This window comes from Dendrobates tinctorius, unplaced genomic scaffold (assembly GCF_039654945.1).
Source record: "Dendrobates tinctorius isolate UK_male_01 unplaced genomic scaffold, ASM3965494v1 ptg000004l, whole genome shotgun sequence".
Lineage (NCBI taxonomy): Eukaryota > Metazoa > Chordata > Amphibia > Anura > Dendrobatidae > Dendrobates > Dendrobates tinctorius.
Genome location: NW_027361672.1, coordinates 763163 through 782448, shown reverse-complemented (window position 1 = coordinate 782448; position 19286 = coordinate 763163). Strand labels below are relative to the sequence as shown.

The 19286-nt window shown below is 48.7% G+C and overlaps 1 protein-coding gene across 2 annotated transcripts in view; it reads right to left on the bottom strand.

The window, feature by feature from the left end:
• Window positions 1-757: 757 nt before the first annotated feature.
• KDM1B (lysine demethylase 1B) overlaps window positions 758-19286 on the bottom strand; it is a 132340-nt gene continuing 113811 nt past the window's right edge. For both annotated transcript variants that reach the window (XM_073566101.1, XM_073566100.1), the window contains 3 exons: window positions 11362-11484; window positions 3151-3303; window positions 758-1641 (listed from right to left, as the gene is read on the bottom strand). In XM_073566101.1, the coding sequence (XP_073422202.1) occupies window positions 1558-1641; window positions 3151-3303; window positions 11362-11484 (360 nt within the window). In that variant the 3' untranslated portion in view covers window positions 758-1557. The remainder of the gene's footprint in view (window positions 1642-3150; window positions 3304-11361; window positions 11485-19286) is intronic.

The window sequence follows — 19286 nt, the reverse complement described above, 5'->3', positions numbered from 1 at the left end:
AAAAAAAAAATTGGACCTGAAGTAATTTTTTTTGTGAAAAAGTTAAATGTTCATTTTTTTAACCATTCAAAAAATTCCTGTGAAGCACCTGAAGGGTTAATAAACTTATTGAATATGGTTTTGAGCACCTTGAGGGGTGCAGTTTTTAGAATGGTGTCACTTTTGGGTATTTTCTATCATATAGACCCCTCAAAGTGACTTCAAATGTGATGTGGTCCGTAAAAATAAAATGGTGTTGCAAAAATGAGAAATCGCTGGTCAACTTTTAACCCTTATAACTTAACAAAATTTTGGTTCCAAAATTGTGCAGATGTAAAGTAAACAAATGTGAAATGTTACACTTAAGTTTTTTGTGTGCCATATCTCTGATTTAAGGGCATGAAAACGCAAAGTTGGAAAATTGCGAAAATTTTAAAACTTTTCACCAAATTTCCGCTTTTTTCACAAATAAACGCAAGTTACATGAATTAAATTTTACCACTAACATGAAGTACAATATGTCACGAGAAAACAATGTCAGAATCACCGGGATCCATGGAAGTGTTCCAGAGTTATTAACTCATAAAGGGACAGTGGTCAGAATTGTAAAAATTGGCCCAGTCATGAACGTGCAAACTACCCTTGGGGGTTAAGTGGTTAAACACATCCATTGTGGAAATTTATCCTTCCAATAGCTATTCATTAAAATGAATTTTTGTTCATGGGAAAACCCTTTTAATTCATGTTTACTTCTAATAAACTAGACTAACTCTTCAAATGCTAACAATGTTGTTTTTATTTTGCATACGATCTACAGAAATATGAATTTAGGACCCACAAACTGTTTTTATAACATCAATACAAAAAATAGACAATTGTGAAAAAAAGAAAAAGTTGTATTTACAAAATATACATTTCTGTTACCACAAAACATAATTTACACTTATGAAAGCGGTCCTCTTAAATTATTTGGATACTACAATAATAAATTACAAGACATTAAAAGGGTATGCAACATCTGGCTACCTGCACTTATAAGGCCAAGGTTTGATAATTTGGTCTTCATAGGATATGTTCATTACCTGCTTGGGGATGTATAAAAGATAGAGAAGTATTTACTTCCAAGTTATATTCTCTTATGCAGACTACCATAGTACCTAAAAGGCCAGTTAAATGTTTCAGCTAGATGATGGAAGTTGTGCTACCCCTTAAACATACAACAAAAACACAACAGCTTAGAGTTTTTGCTTAAGTGTGTCACTAAAAGAAGTCGTAGAACAGTTATTCAAAGCATCTAACATACAATCCAAAATGACAGCTATACAGCCATTATAGGATTATGTTCGCATTGCAGTTTGTCTAGCATGCTCATAGTTCTTCTAGCCATAGGTACAGAAAGTGTTTCCTTTCGGCAGAGGTCTGGCCAGTATGTTTGTACATCTGTCAAATGTAAAGAAAAAAATGTAGTGTTATCACAGAGCCTTACGGCCATGTATGATAATACAATTGCTCTAAAATATAGATAGATCAAACATTTTTTCGCTGAAAGCCATAAAAGAAAAAAAAGTGACGTTTGATCTAAAAAGCTGCAATTTTGCTTGCTTCTCGCACCCCGCTTAAATAGGCTCCTGTGACAGTCTGTGGAAAATGTCGATTTGTGGCCTGAAAAATGAAAAAAAAAAAATTAAACCAGATGTTTGAAAAATGAACAAAATTACAAATATTTTGTCAAATTTATTTTTTATACACTTTTTTTTCTTGTTTATTAACTTCTGTTTAAAATGGTATTCCCAGGAAGATAATCCTTTTTAAGCCGACCTCTATAAGCCTTGGAAAGCCAATGGTATTGCAGGGGAAATACAAAGGATTTCATGGAAGCAATTTAAAGAGAGCGGCTTTCAGTTCGAGCTCCCAGAGGACAGTCTAATACTAGGAGGGTCCCTCAAATATGCCCCAATATGACAACCTTAGTTTCTTTGCTTCAACAAGTTTGCCTAATCAGGCACCATTTTAGAACGGGCCTGCAGGCTTTTGGAGAATATAGCCATCACTTTACATCTGTCAACCATTGCAGTGTCAAAGCTGACAGTGGGATCATTAAGTCTACATCCAATGGAAGATGCGCTCACATGAAGTCAACATACTACAGGAAAAGATGGAATATTTCACATACACTTTTCTTATTCCTTGTTTTGGAGATTTGTATACAGTGTTTAACAATTGCTGCTGCATGTGAACAGGCTTGAAGCCGCAGTGGTCCAACACATACCACTCTTCTGTGTGTCTAAGGCTGGTTTCACATTAGCGCATTTTCAGCGCGCGCACGGCCGGGGGTAGCTCCGCCCCCGATCCGGCTCTCTGCCCGGCGTGCCCGCCCCTTCCTTGTAGCGCCGCCTCCTAGTGGACAGCGGCGCCTGCGATCGGCGCACCCTATCTTTAGCATAGGGTGCGCCGATCGTGCGCAGGCCGTGCGCTAGTTGCGCTTTGACCTGCGCTGCGCACTTTTGACGGTGCGCCGTGCGCGCCAAAATCGAACTTTTCGGATTTTGGCGCGCACGGCGCACCGTCAAAAGTGCGCAGCGCAGGTCAAAGCGCAACTAGCGCACGGCCTGCGCACGATCGGCGCACCCTTTGCTAAAGATAGGGTGCGCCGATCGCAGGCGCCGCTGTCCGCTAGGAGGCGGCGCTACAAGGAAGGGGCGGGCACGCCGGGCAGAGAGCCGGATCGGGGGCGGAGCTACCCCCGGCCGTGCGCGCGCTGAAAATGCGCTAATGTGAAACCAGCCTAAGCGCTGCAGAGCACTGACTGAAGAGTCGTGTGGTTTAGACACTCACTGGTGTATACCCAAGAATCGTCTGGTTTAGACACCCACTGGTGTATACCCAAGAATCGTGTGGTTTAGACACCCACTGGTGTATACCCAAGAATCGTGTGGTTTAGACACCCACTGGTGTATACCCTCAAGCATGCAAGTTTATAAAAGCTTCCATTTTCTCAAAGACTAACATTTTCACTGGTTATTTGTTGTTGTAAAAGCTTAAACCCATTCAGAGTGGTTTTATATGAAGTGGTCTTTCCAGGTTAGAAGTTCTTGACAGAAACTTCGAAAGGCTAGAAATTTCAAAGAATAATCAGAAGCACTCATTTTTAATATTTGTTTGGTTTCTTACCTCGCCTGCAAAAAATATTTTTCCTTGAATATCTTCAGCTAGTATGTCATAGGCTTCACCACTGCCACCAGTCTTCACAAAACTGTATGCCATCTGTGCCCAAGGGTCTTTAGACCACCGAGTTACAAAGTATTTCACTGGGGATGGCACATCCTGCATCAGTAAAGAAGTTTCTACAATTAATTTTCCAATTTAAATAAAGTCTCTGTTGAAGAGAAAGTCTATCAAACCACAAAGTGCAGGATATTCTCCACTCTTACACTGTTTTCATTTAGGGTTCCATCTTCTCAGATATGCCGCAACGTTGGGAAACAATGGCCACAAATAGGTAAATGTATTCACATACGTAATGGTTGTTGATAATTAGAGTTGATGCAAATTTATTCGCATATCCTATATCACTGACTACAATAGTGGACTGTGGCTTCTGGACGGGAGTACAGCCGCTTACCCGGCGACGTCCATGACTCTTCTATTGATTAGCCAGTCTGGTGTGACTTTATAGGTGCATCATGCCACGAAGATGACATCACGCCAACAAGACTAATCAAAAGTGGTATCATGGATACCGCCAGGTAAGAGGCGTTACTCCCTCTCCTGTCCAGCAGCCATCGTTCACTGTCCCATGGAATAAGATGTTGGAATGGATTCTCACCAACTCAGTGCCAAATTCTCTTTAATTTTTTTAGTCAAGTTGCACATCAATGAGCCTTGGGCAGCCATAATCCTGTCGCTGGTTCATCTGTTGTCCTTCTTTTACCACTCTTGGTAGGTACTAACCATTGAATCCTGGGAACCAGACACAAGACCAACCATTTTGGATATGCTCTGACCCAGTCGTCTAGCTATTACACTTGGGCATTTTTCCTGAATCCAACATATCACTTGGAAGGGAATACGGGCAGGGTACAATCGAATGGTGTTTAAATCCTGTTATTACCGCAAAATCATGTACAAGGGATGTTTTGCCATGAATTTGCAAAAAAAAAAATCCCAGATGTATAACCACAGAAATAAGTTGTAAAATGAGATCATTTTGCATATAGAGTAGCAGTAGAAGGAAGTGACTTTTCAGCCAGACTGGAGGACCATTAAATGTGTATGGGGGCCTCAGAACTCTACATTAGGCCTACTTCCCAAGTCCATGCAAAACACGTGCAGAAAATAAAAATATGGTGTCAGCAGTGCTTTTCCGGTATGGATAAAGAAAGAAATAAGTTACAAAGCTTCTCCTATAGTTTGCAATGTTAAAGACAGCACAAAGTCGTCAACCGTGTGCTCCATGTGTATTTCAAGGACCCATAGAAGAGTATTGGACCTTGTCATCTGCCCTGCTGGTAAAAAACAGACACGTCTCCGTGTGGTTTGACACACAGTCCTTGTAAAAACACGGACATGTTCAAAGCAGCATCGGTTATAATGGGTATGTGTGGCATCTGTGGAAAATCAAGGAAGCCAAATGTACAGCAAACACCAACATGGGAAGGAGGCTTTAGAAAAGAAGAAGGGGACAGAGCTAAGGGTTTGTTGGACAGGTTAAGTTACAATGCCTGTTCCTTTTGTTCCGATCGGAGATGAGCGGTTACCAGAGATGCAGGGCCATGGTTTGCCTTCTCCTTATTCAGGACACAAGCACATTTGATTGTGAATGTTTGGATAGATAACCTTGGCAAAGTGAGGATTAGGCTCGCCCATACCTCAGGCTATGTTTGCACGTTCTGGCATCTTTCGAACGCAAATTAAAACAGGATTTTTAAGTTGCTTACCGTAAAATCTGTTTCTCGGAGCCTTCATTGGGGGACACAGAGACCATGGGTGTATGCTGCTGCCACTAGGAGGCTGACACTATGCACAAAAAAGGTTAGCTCCTCCTCCGCAGTGTACACCCCACCGACCGGCAGGGAATTCCTCAGTTAGTGAGAAAGCAGGAGAAGCAACAGAATAGATTGAAAAACAGAACAGACAACTCAACTGTAAATAACCAACAAACATAAGGACAGGAGTTGTAGAACTTGGGAGGGTGCTGTGTCCCCCAATGAAGGCTCCGAGAAACAGATTTTACGGTAAGCAACTTAAAAATCCTGTTTTCTCGTTCGCCTTATTGGGGGACACAGAGACCATGGGACGTCCCAAAGCAGTCCCTGGGGTGGGAAACAAACTTCCATCAGGCCAGCGGACTCACCTGCAGAATCCTTCTACCTAGGCTGGCGTCCGCCGAAGCGTAGGTGTGGACTCTGCAGCATTTCACAAACGCGTGAACCGATGAGCAGGATGCAGCTTTGCAAAGCTGCAGCACAGAAGCTCTGTGGCGTACCGCCCAGGAGGCACCCACTGCCCGAGTAGAGTGGGCCCTGATCCCGGAGGGGCTCCGCGACGCTTAACTCGGTAGGCTTCCAAAATTGCCGATTTGATCCAGCGAGCAACAGTGGCCTTTGACGCCGGGAGACCTTTCCGCGCCCCGTCTGGAATAATGAAAAGCGACTGTCTTTCGGAAGGGAGTCGTCCTAGACAGATAGACCCTTATCGCCCTAACCAGATCCAGCTTGTTGAAGGACCGCTCTCGGGAATGAGCGGGACTCGGACAGAAGGACGGCAGAACGATCTCCTCCTTGAGGTGAAACGAAGACACCACCTTCGGATGGAAAGAGGGCGGAGGCTGTAGAACCACCTTATCATGGTGAAGTACCAGGAAGGGAGATTGGCAAGAAAGAGCTGCCAATTCCGACACGTGCCGGACGGAAGTGATGGCCACCAGAAAGGCTACCTTCCAAGAAAGGAGAGAAAGGGAAATATCTCTGATAGGTTCAAAGGGAGGACCTTGCAGAACCCCTAGAACCAGATTAAGGTCCCATGGATCCACGGGCGCCCGGTACGGCGGAACCGTGTGAGCCACGCCCTGAAGAAAGGTCTTGACCTGAGGACAGGAAGCCAACGTCTTTTGAAACAAAATGGACAGTGCCGAAACCTGACCTTTCAAAGGAACTGAGGGCAAGCCCCGCATCCAGTCCTGCCTGAAGAAACGCTAGGATTGAAGGGAGCGAAAAAGACATGGGCGCGAAGCCATAGGACTCACACCAAGTGAAATAGGCCTTCCAAGTACGGTAGTAGATCTTGGAAGAAGATGGCTTTCTGGCTCGGATCATGGCCTGAATTACTTGGTTGGAAAATCCTGCTTGTTTCAAAACCTCGGTCTCAACAGCAACGCCGTTAAAATGAGCGGCCGAGAATTGGGGTGGCAAATCGGACCTTGAGATAGCAGATCTGTTCTGTCTGGAAGCTTCCAGGGGGCGTCCGCGAGAAGGTTGACAATGTCCGCGAACCAAGACCTTCTGGGCCAATTCGAGGCAAGGAGAATGACTGGAATTCATTCTGCCTTGATCTTCTTCAACAGCTTGGGCAGAAGAGGCAGGGGAGGGAACAGGTAGGGGAGTTCGAACTGCGACCAAGGAACGGCCAGAGTGTCGGCGCCCACTGCCAGAGTGTCTCGAGACCTGGAAACAAACTGTGGGACTTTCCTGTTGAGGCGAGACGCCAGGAGGTCTACGTCCGGGGTGCCCCACCGACGGAAGAGCAGAAGAAACACCTCCGGATGTAGGGACCACTCCCCCGCCGCGAGGCCCTCCCGGCTGAGAAAATCGGCGGCCCAGTTGTCTACGCCGGGAATGTGTACCGCGGAGATTGTCGGAACGGAGATCTCCGCCCAAAGAAGAATCTTGGACACCTCCGCCAGAGCTGAGACACTCTGTGTCCCCCCTTGGCGGTTGACATACGCCACCGCTGTGGCATTGTCTGTCTGAATCCGGACAGGCAGTCCCTTGAGGAGTTTCTCCCAGTGAACGAGAGCCAGATGGATCGCTCGAATCTCTAGGACGTTGATCGGCAGAGCTGAATCACGATCCGACCATCGGCCCTGAACCGTGTGGTTGCGGAACACTGCCCCCCAGCCGAGGAGACTGGCATCTGCTGTTACTATCTGCCAGTGAATGGGAAGAAAGGAACGACCCGATAGAATGAGAGGTGACGTCAACCACCAGTTGAGGGACCGATTGATCCGGTATGAAAGATGAACAGGGCAATCCAGGGACAGAGGCGATCTGTTCCACCTCGACAGAATGGCCTGCAGGAGAGGTCTGGCGTGAAATTGGACAAAGGGAACTGCCTCTATCGCCGCCACCATCTTTCCCAGGACCCTCATGGCTTTACGGAGGGACGGGAGTCGTGTGATCTGCAGCGATCGTACTTCCTGCTGCAGGGAGAGAATCTTCTCTTGTGGGAGAAAGACCCTTGACCGACGAGTGTCGAACCGTAGGCCACCTAGAAAGACCAGAGGTGGGGTAGGAATCAGAGAGGACTTTTTCCTGTTGATGATCCACCCGAAATTGGAAAGAGTGTCCAGGACGATTGACAAACTTTGGTGAGCCTGTTGAAATGAGGGAGCTTTGATCAGAATATCGTCGAGGTACGGGAAAAGAACGAGACCTCTGACCTTCAATGAAGCCAACAACGCAGCCATGATCTTAGTGAAGACTCTGGGAGCGGTGGCAAGACCGAAGGGCAGTGCGACGAACTGGTAGTGGTGCTGCCGAATCGCGAGACGCAGTAACTTCTGATGTCCAGAGAAAATTGGAACATGTAAATAGGCATCTTGGATGTCTATTGAGCACATGAATTCCTGCTCCTCCATGGAAGCGATGACCGAGCAAAGCGACTCCATGCGGAAGTGGCGAAGGCGGACCCTCTTGTTGAGCGGCTTGAGAACCAAGATGGGTCGAGCTGCGCCGTTTTTTTTTTTTGTTTTTTTTTTCAGCACTACAAACAGGTTCGAATAGAACCTTGTGAAGCCCTCCGATTTGGGAAAGGGCACAATCACCCCGGAACTGAGGAGAGAGGCGATAGCCGTAGAGAACCCCGAGATCAAGGCTGGATCTTTTGGAGGCTGGGATTCGAAGAAACGATCCCGTGGAAGAGAGACGAACTCTATCTTGTATCCTGAGGATACGACCTCCCTGACCCAAGCTTCCTCTACGGAGGCCAGCCAAACGTCCCTGAAGGAAGCCGATCTCCCAATTGGAAGGACCCCTCGAGTGCCCGACGATAGTCATGCTGAAGTAGACCGTCCAGATCTAGATCTGGACGGTCTGCCCTGGGAAGAGTTGGATCACCAGGAAGGAGTGGGTCTGAAGGAAACTTTCTATCCTGGCGAGCCTGCGGTCTCTGTTGGCTGGAGTTGTCTGCCGTATTGAAACGGCGGAAAGCCCGAAAGGGTCGAAACTGACGCCTTAGTGGAGGACTGCGAGGCTTGGACTGAGGGAGGAGTGAACTCGTGCCTCCGGAGGCGTCCTTAATAATCTGGTCCGATTGGGACCCAAAGAGGCGCACCCCCTGAAAAGGCAGGTTAGTGAGGGACTTTTTAGAAGACAAGTCCGCTTGCCAGGCCTTTAGCCAAATTGTACGTCGAATTGCAACTACGTTGCTTGACGCCTGAACTGCGCAGGATGCGGCATCCAAGGAAGCGGAAAGAAGATAGACCCCCGCATCGAAGATCTGATTGGCGAGATCGGCCAAACGCTCCGGTTGCGCTTTATCCAAGATGCCCTGACGAAGGTAGTCTGCCCACGTGGCTGTGGCCTTTGCTGCCCAGGAAGAAGCCAAGCTTGGACATACCGCCGCTGAAGCCGCTTCGAAGGCAGACTTCGCCAGGGATTCTATAATCCTGTCATTAGAATCCTTTAGGGACGCCACACCTGAAAGCGGGAGAACCGTATTATTGGAAAGCCTGGACACGGGCGGATCCACCGAGGGAGAAGCAGACCAGTTGTCCGTGAGCGCCTTAGCGAATGGATAGAGTACGCCGAGACGCTTTCCTCTTTGAAAGCGTCTGGTCGGATCCTCTCTTTCCCTGGTAAAAATCTTTCCAAACTCGGAATGGAAAGGAAATACCCTGGAGGGAGTTTCTGCCCGTCTGAACGAAACCTCCTGATCTGAGGATTTCGCAGGGGAGTCAGCAATATCGAAGGTATGATGGATCGCTGCAATGAGGTTCTGCACTGTGAACTTCATGTTTGCATCCTGGTCTGAATCCAGCTCTAAAATCCCCTCAGATGACCTGTCCGAAAGCGCTTCACCTGACTCGGGAGAGGAGGCCCGAGTGGGAGGCTGCTGAGAAGGGCTATGCGGTGAGATGGGGCGAGGAGAGGATTCCGGCTGGGTCTTTTGCGACTAACGCTGGCTGACTCAGATGGAATAACTTGGGACCTGCTTGGCCCTGCCGAAGAGTCCAGGGGCAACGTATCCAGAACGGTCACCAGGGACTGAGACACCTTGGTGAGGTCTGCCACTGATTGAGATAGAGAGGAGGCCCAGCCAGGCGTGGGGGGGTTCACCCTCACCTGGGGCAGTAGATGGCCCCTGGACGGCATCAGGCTGAAGCTAGACATAGTGAAAAGCTGAGGTAGTGCCGGAAGGTTGGGGGACAGAGGGCGGAGAAGGGTCAGTCTGCAGTGCAGAGCTACTCACGGTCCGGTGTCCCCAGAAGCGATGCTCTGCGACCTGTCAGTGGATGCGGGTCAGAGCGAAATCCGGCCGACAGACCACCTGAGCGAAAAACCAGCTGGCAGATGGTGATATCCGGTGACGAGCTGGTGTCCGGCTGACAGGCTGGGAAAATGGCGCCTGCCTGAGAAAGAGCGTGCGTCCAGGAGAGGAGGGAGGGCGGAGCACACCACAGGGTTAAAACTCTCTGCCCTCTGGCCAATAGCAGGCTGGGCAGGTGAAGGACAGGCGGTGGGAGGGCCTGGGAAGAGCGGGAGAGAAGCCCGCTTAGAAGAAAGGGGCGGGGGCGTGGCCGCGACGCTGCGGTAGGCCCGAACTAAAGCCGAGGCCTAAATTAGTTGCGGCGGCCGCCTGTCAGCAGGGGGTCGGCGCGGAGGTCGGAAAAAGGACGCCGCCGGAAGCGTCCAAGGGAAGAAGGAGAGGAAGAGGCCCTGTACTCCCTGTCCCCAGAAAGGGGGGAGGGAAGGGGGGAACGCGGGGGCCAGCAATATGGAGCATGGTGTGCCTATGGGCGTAGGGCGACTGCGAGCGACCGCAGCGCCCGCTCCCTGTGCCATTGAAGAGGCGCACCCCCTGTCCGTCGGGAATGGGCAGCCAGGTAAATAAAAATAAAAAATCCATACTCAACCATCCCCGATCCGTTACCTGGGACTGAAGAACTCCTGCGTCTCATCCAACCGACAGGCTCTGGTAGGCGAGTGGGAGGGAGACTGGCGACAAGGACCCCTGGAGTCGCTGGCACGTCTTGGTGTCGGCGTCCGTCTGGCTGGTCCTGCCGCGGAGAACTGCAAGGATACGGGGTGGCAGTACACGCCGTACTTGCAGACTCCATGTGGGAGTACAGATGTGACTTTTCACTCTGTATCCCTCCGTAGAACCTGTAAAGGAACGACGCACGACGAGGTAGATATGGGTCTAATGAAAGACCCGTGTCCACCTCCTACTGACACTAAGCTAAACTGAGGAATTCCCTGCCGGTCGGTGGGGTGTACACTGCGGAGGAGGAGCTAACCTTTTTTGTGCATAGTGTCAGCCTCCTAGTGGCAGCAGCATACACCCATGGTCTCTGTGTCCCCCAATAAGGCGAACGAGAAAAGCTGCTTTTTACAGTACTTGCAAAAGCTATGAGATTTCAGAAATTTCATGCACATGCTTGTTTTTTCCTGAGTGAATTGGAAAATTGTTGCTCTTTTTAAAAATCTGCAGCTTGTCACTTTCAGTTTATTCACTCATAGAAAGCAATGAGAAAGTGAAAAAATGCTGCAAAAAAGCAACAGCATTTTTCACAGTGGTTTTTATTAAACATGTACAAAGCACATATGTAATGTGCACAAAAAATGTTGGAAATAATTGTCAAAAATGCTGAAAAAACAGGATTTGAAAAACGCATTGTTTTACGATCAAGAAAGCAGATTTTGGCTGCTGAAAAAAAAAAAAACACAGGAAAAACACTGGGTATAAACCTAACCTTAGGCACCTTTGGGACTGATCCAGCAACACTGCGAATCATCCTTTACTAAAATTGTACTGCAGCAATTTATGAGCATTGTTCATAGATTCCAGTAAAGGTGACGTTATTCACAGGCTTTGGGTCAAGTCCATGTAAGCGACATTTCAATCTACAAGCGTACACTTCTCAATGAGTATTGCTATGGTCACCTGTTCTTTAAACAGCTCCTTGAGAACCACCATACATTGCTTCACCACTTGCTTGTCATCCATGCCTTTAATGATGTTCACAGCATCTCCAGTAATGACAGACATCAGGACAGCATGCTTACCCTACAGCATAAAATAAAGTTAGAATACAATGTGGAAAAATAAAACACTATTTTTATGTTTCACCATTACATTACTCAATTCCATCATCTGAATATTTATATATGGATGCCATATCCTCTGCTGCAGGTCTCTAAAACAGGATTTGCATTCAAATTATTCCCCTATATACTGAAATTAAGCCAACCATTTGGCTCATCCAAATAATAGATACGAGCATTCACAGTACAGGTATTTTCAGACTGGGACATTGGGTGAAGTTAAAACTGAAAGGACACCAGAAACGATATCCTCAGAGAAAGTTATAGGGTTTTTTGGTGTTTCCAAGTGCCGTTTGTTTTAAATTTAAAAAAAAAAAAACAAACAAAAAAAAAAAACACCAAGGTTACTTACCGGTAGCCGGTTTATCTGGAACCCATGACAGCACACCTGAGAGAGGGGATCCGCCCAGTCAGGACAGGAACCCTACTGAAAATAAAAGGGCGGTACCTCTCTCTCGCTTCAGTTGGTTTACAGAGCATGAGAGGCCCCCTTGGTTAGTACACATGGCAAAACTATCACCACATTATATTAACTAAAACACCCAAACAATAGTGCACACCAAAAGGAGTGATAAGGGGCGGAATATACGGGTGCTGTCATGGGTTCCGAAAGTCGTAGTTACTCACCGGTTAACGGTATTTTTCGGAGTCCATGACAGCACCACCTGAGAGGGGATCCGCCCTTTAGGAACAGGAAACCCACAGATACAAAAAGGCGGCGCCTCTCCCACGCATCAGTTGGATTACAGAGCACAAGAGGACCACAATGGTTAATAGCATAATTTATCTACAATACTTTACACGACTATTTAAATTACCCGTGTACATATAATTGGAAGAAGTGCACACCCCAATTTTAAGCTAAAGGGAGGGAATATACGGGTGCTGTCATGGACTCCGAAAAATACCGTTAACCGGTGAGTAACTACGACTTTATTCTGTCGTCCATGACAGCACCACCTGAGAGAATTACAGAGAGTAATAACTAGGAAGGGACTACAGTCTGCAGTACCCTTAAACCAAAAGAGAGGTCTGTGGAAGCACCCAAGTCTAGCCTATAATGACTATAAAAGGTGCTCGGAGAGGACCAAGTAGCCGCCTTACAAATCTGGTCGATGGAGACTTCTGATCTCTCGGCCCACGAGGTCGCCATGGCTCTGGTGGAATGCGCCCTCAGCTTCCCGGGTGGCGACCTGCCTTTTGAGGTGTATGCTATTGAAATCGCCTCTCTAATCCACCTAGCTAGTGTGCTTTTTGACACTCTACAACCTTTCCTAGGGCCTTGATGGGAGACAAACAAGGCATTATCTTTTCTCCAGGGATCGGTAACTGCCAGACATTCTATGAGGCATCTCATAACATCGAGGGTGTGTAGTTTATCTTCCTTCTCATTAGCTGGATTAGAGAGGAAGGATGGAAGGACTATTTCCTGTGTCCTGTGAAAGCTAGAAACTACCTTAGGTAAGTACGCCGGATCAGGTCTGAGTGTTACTCTATCGTCCTTAAACTGTATATAAGGAGGACGCCTAGATAATGCCTGGATGTCGCTTACCCTACGAGCTGAGGTTAGAGCTACCAGGAAGGCTACTTTAAGGGACAAGTTTTTTATGGAAGCTGAAGAAATAGGTTCGAATGGAGCCTCTGTCATAGCCGTGAGGACTAGGTTTAAGTCCCACGGCATGAACCTATCTTTCACTATTGGCCTGGATCTACCTGCTGCTTTAATGAATCTACTGATCCAGTAATTACCCGCGATGTTGCAGCTAAAGAGGGCCCCCAAGGCTGATACCTGTACTTTAAGGGTACTAGTGGAAAGCCCCATATCCAGACCTTTCTGAAGAAACTCTAAGATCTGGTTTATAGGTGCTGAACCCCCAGCGACTATTCCAGAGTTGTGAAGGAATCTCTTCCAAATCCTGACATAGATTTTGGTAGTGATGATTTTTCTACTTTTAAGTAGAGTGTTAATCAGGTCTGGGGAGAAGCCTTTTTCTCTTAGCAATGTCCGTTCAAACTCCACGCCGTCAGATGTAGGCCAGCCACCTGAGGACGGAAGACTGGGCCCTGGGATAGGAGATCCGGGATGTCCGGAAGGACCCAAGGCTCGGACACCGACATGGTCCTGAGGCTTGAGAACCATGCCCTCCTGGGCCAAAATGGAGTGATAACTATAACCCTCGCTCTGTCCCTCCTTATTTTCCTCATCACCAGGGGTAGTAGTGATAGGGGAGGGAAGGCGTATGCTAGCCTGAAGTCACACGTTATCAGAAAGGCATCTACCGCCAGGGGGTTCTCTCTGGGATTTAGGGAGCAGAACTGCCTTAATTTTCTGTTTTCCATGGTGGCGAAGAGATCTATCTTTGGTTGTCCCCATTTTTGTACAATCAGGTCGAAGATGGAAGTTTTTAGGGACCATTCTCCCTGTCTTAGTAGATTGCGGCTTAAGAAATCTGCTGTGATATTTTCTCTTTTATATGTAGCGCTGTTAAAGATAGAAAATGCTGCTCTGCTAGCTGGAACAACCGTTCTGCCACATTCATCAGGGGTTTGGAACGAGTCCCGCCTTGGTGGTTGATATAAGCCACGGTGATCTGATTGTCGGAGAGCACCCGCACATGATGGCCCTGTAGCACAAGTAGTCACTTAGCTGCCTGTTCTACTGCTGTCAACTCTTTCAGGTTAGATGACATCTCTATCTGATGATGCTCCCATAGGCCCTGGACCAGAATCTCACCCATATGAGCCCCCCAACCGGAAGGGTTAGCATCCGTGGTGATTATGCAGGATATGTCATACTCCCAGCGAACCCCTCTGGATAAATTATCCTTGTCTAGCCACCACTCTAGGGACTCCCTTGTGTTCCGGGACAAGGTTAGCTGGCCCTCTAAGTAACCTCCGAGCATTCTTTGATGTACTAAAACTTCGCCCTGTAGTGTTCTTGAATGGAACTGGGCCCACTGGACAGCCGGGATACAGGATGAAAGAGAACCCAGAAGGGACATGGCTCTCCTGAGGGACATGGTAGGGTTATTGGAAGCGATCAGGACCTGATAGTGTAGGCGAACAAGCTTCTCCGGAGGCAGACGGCATTCCTGTTAATCAGAATCAAGCCCAAGAATTGTTGGACTCTCACCGGTTGTAACCGAGATTTTTTAATGTTAAGCAGCCAACCTAACCGCTCTAAGGCAGACATTGCCCTTTGTAGCTGTTCCATACAATGTTTCACCATTTTCCCTACAATCAGGAAGTCATCTAAGTAGGGAACTACTAGAATGTCTGATTCACGTAGATGGGCCATAACCTCCGCTACCACTTTAGTAAATACTCGGGGAGCGACTGCCACCCCAAAGGGGAGGGCCGCATATTGGAAATGCTGAACTGACCCATCTAACTGAACCGCCACTCTGAGGAAGAGCTGATGAGCTGCATGAATGGGTATATGGTAGTAAGCATCTTTTAAATCTAACACTACCATAAAGCAATTTTTAAACAGCATTTTTATTGATGAATTGTCTCCATCTTAAACGGGCATATGACCAGGAATTCGTTGAGGGACTTAAGATTTATTATAGTCCTAAAGGAGCTGTCTGGCTTGCGGACCAGGAACAGAGGGGAGTAGAAACCTTTCCCCCTTCTGGAACCATAGTTAGGACCTTCTTGCGGCAAAGATCATGAACCTCGGCCTCCAGGGCAGCTTGTTCTGATGTGGAAGACCTGAGCGGGGTGACCTTAAATCGATCTTGGGGGACCCGGGTGAATTCTAGTCGTAGACCCGCAGCTATCACCCCCAGAATCCAGCTACTACTAGAAATCATAGACCAGGCTGGGTAGAAGGCAGCTAGTCTCCCCCCTACCGGAGCAGCTAGTCATTGGGGCGGCTTTTTAGTGTCACGGACTGGACCTTCCTGGCGCCCCCCACCTCCGAACATGAAACCTGTACCTCTCCTTCTCGTGTCATCCCATCTGCCCTGGTCCCTGGACGGCCTACTACAGAAATATCCTTTCCTAGTAAAGGGACGTCTATAAGAAGGGTTCGGCAGACTGGGGAACTTCTTTTTATCATCCCCGGCTTTCTCTAAAAGTTCATCCAAAACGGGGCCAAACAGATATTCCCCCTCACATGGAATGGAGCAGAGTCGTGACCTGGCCTGGATATCTCCTGGCCCGCATTTTAACCAGAGAGCCCTTCGTGCTGCGTTAGATAAACCCGCGGTCCTAGCCGCCATTCTCGCAGAGTCTGCTGAGGCATCAGCCAAAAAAGCAGCAGCACTTTGGATAACTGGTAGAGTTTTTCGAATGGATGCTCTTGAAGCTCCGTCCTTCAGTTGGAAATCCAGTTGATCTAGCCAGACCATCATGGATCTGGCCGTACATGTGGCAGCTATCGCTGGTCTTAAAGCGCCTGCTGACATCTCCCATGTTCCCTTTAGAAAGGAATCCACTTTTTTATCCAGCGGGTCTTTTAAGGAGGCCAGGTCATCGAATGGTATGGAGGATTTTTTGGAGGCTTTGGCTACTGCCGCGTCCAGCTTAGGGGCCTTATCCCATCTGTTTACCACTGGGTCATCAAACGGGTACCTCCGCTTGAAGGCAGGTGGCAAGTAGCCCCTTTTTTCAGGTCTTTTCCATTCCCTATCAGGCTCTGGACTTTGTCATTTAATGGAAAGGCTCTGCGCTTTCTGGGATCTAGACCCCCGAACATCACGTCCTGTGCGGAAAGTTCTGGTTTTGCGTCTGCCACCCCCATAGTGGACCTTATTGCTTTAACCAGCCTATCCATTTGATCTAAGGGGAAGCAGAATCGGCTTGAGTCTTCCTCTGAAGAAGACGAAGTGGAGGCCGGGGAATCTGAGGAATCATTGATCCGAGGGGCGGCCGAGGACTCCGAACCTGAGAGACTAAATTCTCTTCCTTTAGAAGAATCCCTTTTAGATAGGGCCTTCATCTCCGACCTGATAATTTCCCTCAGGCTTGTGGTGAAGTCCGGCGTTTCTTCCACTACCTGTATGGATGGGGGAGAGTGTAAGGGCCTGTCAATCTACCCCTGGGCCCCCGTCCCTATCCAACCCCTACCGTTTATCACACGCATGGCTGACAACTTTTTAGGGTGGTCGTCTGGCAAGGGGCAACTACAGAGGGCACATTCCCTGTGTTTCTGTTTTCCCGTGGCTTTACTCCCCTGCGAAAAAAACATAAGGGAACACTGCATCAGGGTACATTCACAGAGATCTCTTACCCATGCAGATGAGGCAGGTACCGGATCACGGAGGGAGGCAGGAGGGTGCTTAGTCTGGAGGAACTTTTGTGGCTCTGTTCGCTCGGACGTTTGTTTCTTCTGCTGGCCACTCGCATGAGGCTTCACCGTGGCCTGTTTCTGTGGCGCTCCTGCACCTCGTCCTGCTGCTCTATGGGGACTTCTGTCTTCTCCATTGCTGGGCCTTCAGAAGCACCCCAGCAGCGTCACCTCCTGTCTTTTAAGGCCTCCCAGTGTCCGGGTCAGCAGGGTTCTGGCGCGGCACCTCCCACCCGGGACCCCCCCACCTGTACCGGCCACCCCCTCCCCGGACCGCCGTGCACACGCGGCGTGCACTGGAAAGCCGGCCGGCACCCGACTTCCGGTTTCGGCGTTCCCGGCCCCGTCACTTCCGCCGCTCATCTGAGCCCGTGGGAGCGCGCGGAAGGAGCCGACACGGCGCCCCCGGCTCCTGTATGCCCGCAGCCCCACGCGCGCCAACCTGCAACCGCCTCCCGGATAGGAGAGGGGAATGGACCCCGGGGGAAAACGCACCAGGAGGGGCCCAGGGCATAAATACCTGGTGCCCGCACTATGGAGGCGGCTGTCCACCGGACCCTGTGCTCCACCTGCTCCGACCACTGCCGTGGCGACCTACCCGGCCCCACCGTGGCGCTTCCAGGGACCCGAGCATGACCGAGGCAGGAGAACCCCCCGCTACCTGGGTCGGTCAGCCGGCCTGGGAATCCCTCAACGACTCCATGACGGACAATCTGAAGGAAGTCCCGTCCTCTAGGAACAGGAAACCAACTGATGCGTGGGAGAGGTGCCGCCTTTTTGTATCTGTAGGTTTCCTGCTCCTAAAGGGCGGATCCCCTCTCAGGTGGTGCTGTCATGGACGACCGAATAAAAACCGGCTACGGGTAAGTAACCTTGGTGTTTTCCCTTCCCCCATGACAGCACACCTGAGAGACTTTTGGAGTATATAACACCTTAGGGAGGGATCACCGCTTGCAGCACCCTTCTACCAAAGGTTAGGTCAGCAGAGGAGGATAGATCTAGCCGATAGTGTTTGAAAAAAGTTGATGCTGAGGACCAGGTAGCGGCTTTACAAATCTGATCAAATCAATACCTCAGCCTATTCTGCCCAGGAGGTAGCCACGTCTCTGGTGGAGAGAGCCTTGCTGCCTTCAGAAACCAGAGCGACACTCAGAGTAGGATAAACTAATGGCCTCCCTGATCCATCTGACAATGGTACTTTTAGGATATGTGCCCACGTAGTGTTTATCATGCAGAATATTCCTGAGCGGAAATGCACACCCTCTTCCTGGGAAAACGCATGCGTTTTATGAAGCGCTTTTGACGCTTTTGTCAAGCGTTTTCTAGGAAGGATTGTACTTTCTGTGGCTCCAACTTCGACTTGAGGGTGTTTACCACCCATCCTAACAATTAGGGTTAACATTACTTCCTTCACTTGATGAGTACAGCGAGTTTCTGACTTCCCCACTACAAGGAAGTCGTCTAGGTATGGGATCATCACTATGTCCCAGGATCGAAGGTATGACATTACCTCCACCATCACTTTGGTGAAAACTCTCAGAGCTGTAGATAGACGGAATGGAAGGACTGTGTATTGATAATGCCTGACCTGTCCTTGGACCCAGACAGCTACTCTAAGGTACTTTTGCTAATCCCGATGGATTGGGATATGATTGTAGACATCTTTTAAGTTTATTACTGCCATGAAGCAGTGCTGGAACAGCATTTTATGGCCGTGTTTATTGACTCCATCTTGAAGGAGCAATTCTCTACCCACTGGTTGAACCTCCTCAGGTTGACAATGGTTTTTCAAGAACCACCCAGCTTTTGTATCAAAAAGAAGGGAGAATAAAATCCCCTTCCTTCCTCCTGAATCGGGACTTGTTGTAGCACCTGTTTCTGCACTAGACTCAAGACCTCAGTCTCCAGGGCTAGTTGTTCCTCCTGGGACTTTCTGCGAGGTGTTAACGCAAAGGTCCGCCGAGGTGGACGGATGATTTCTATCCTTAAGCCGTCTTTGATGATATTCAGTACCCAACCACTGGGGGAGATATTTACCCAGGCAGGGAGGAAGAGAGAGAACCTTCCCCCTACCTCTGACCTGACATCATTGGGGAGACTTTTTTGAAGACGTAGAGTGCCCTTTGAACATGTAGCCAGACCCTTTTCTGTCCTTAAAGTCCCAGTATTCTTTTTCCCCCGGGGATCGACCCCTATTAAACTTTCTCCTCTGAAAAGAAGGCCTTTTGGTCTTGCAGGGAAAGCCTCACTTTTTATCCCCTGCCTTCTCCAAAATATCCTCTAGCTTCTGCCCAAAGAGGAATTGACTGGCACAAGGGATGGAACAGTCTATTCTTGGATGGTAAATCACCCAGACACCCTTTAAGCCACAGGGCGCGTCTCGCTGCATTAGACAAGCCTGCCGCCCTGGCTGCCAATCTTACTGAGTCCGCTGAGGAGTCTGCTAAGAAGGCTGCTGCCCCTTGCGCTAG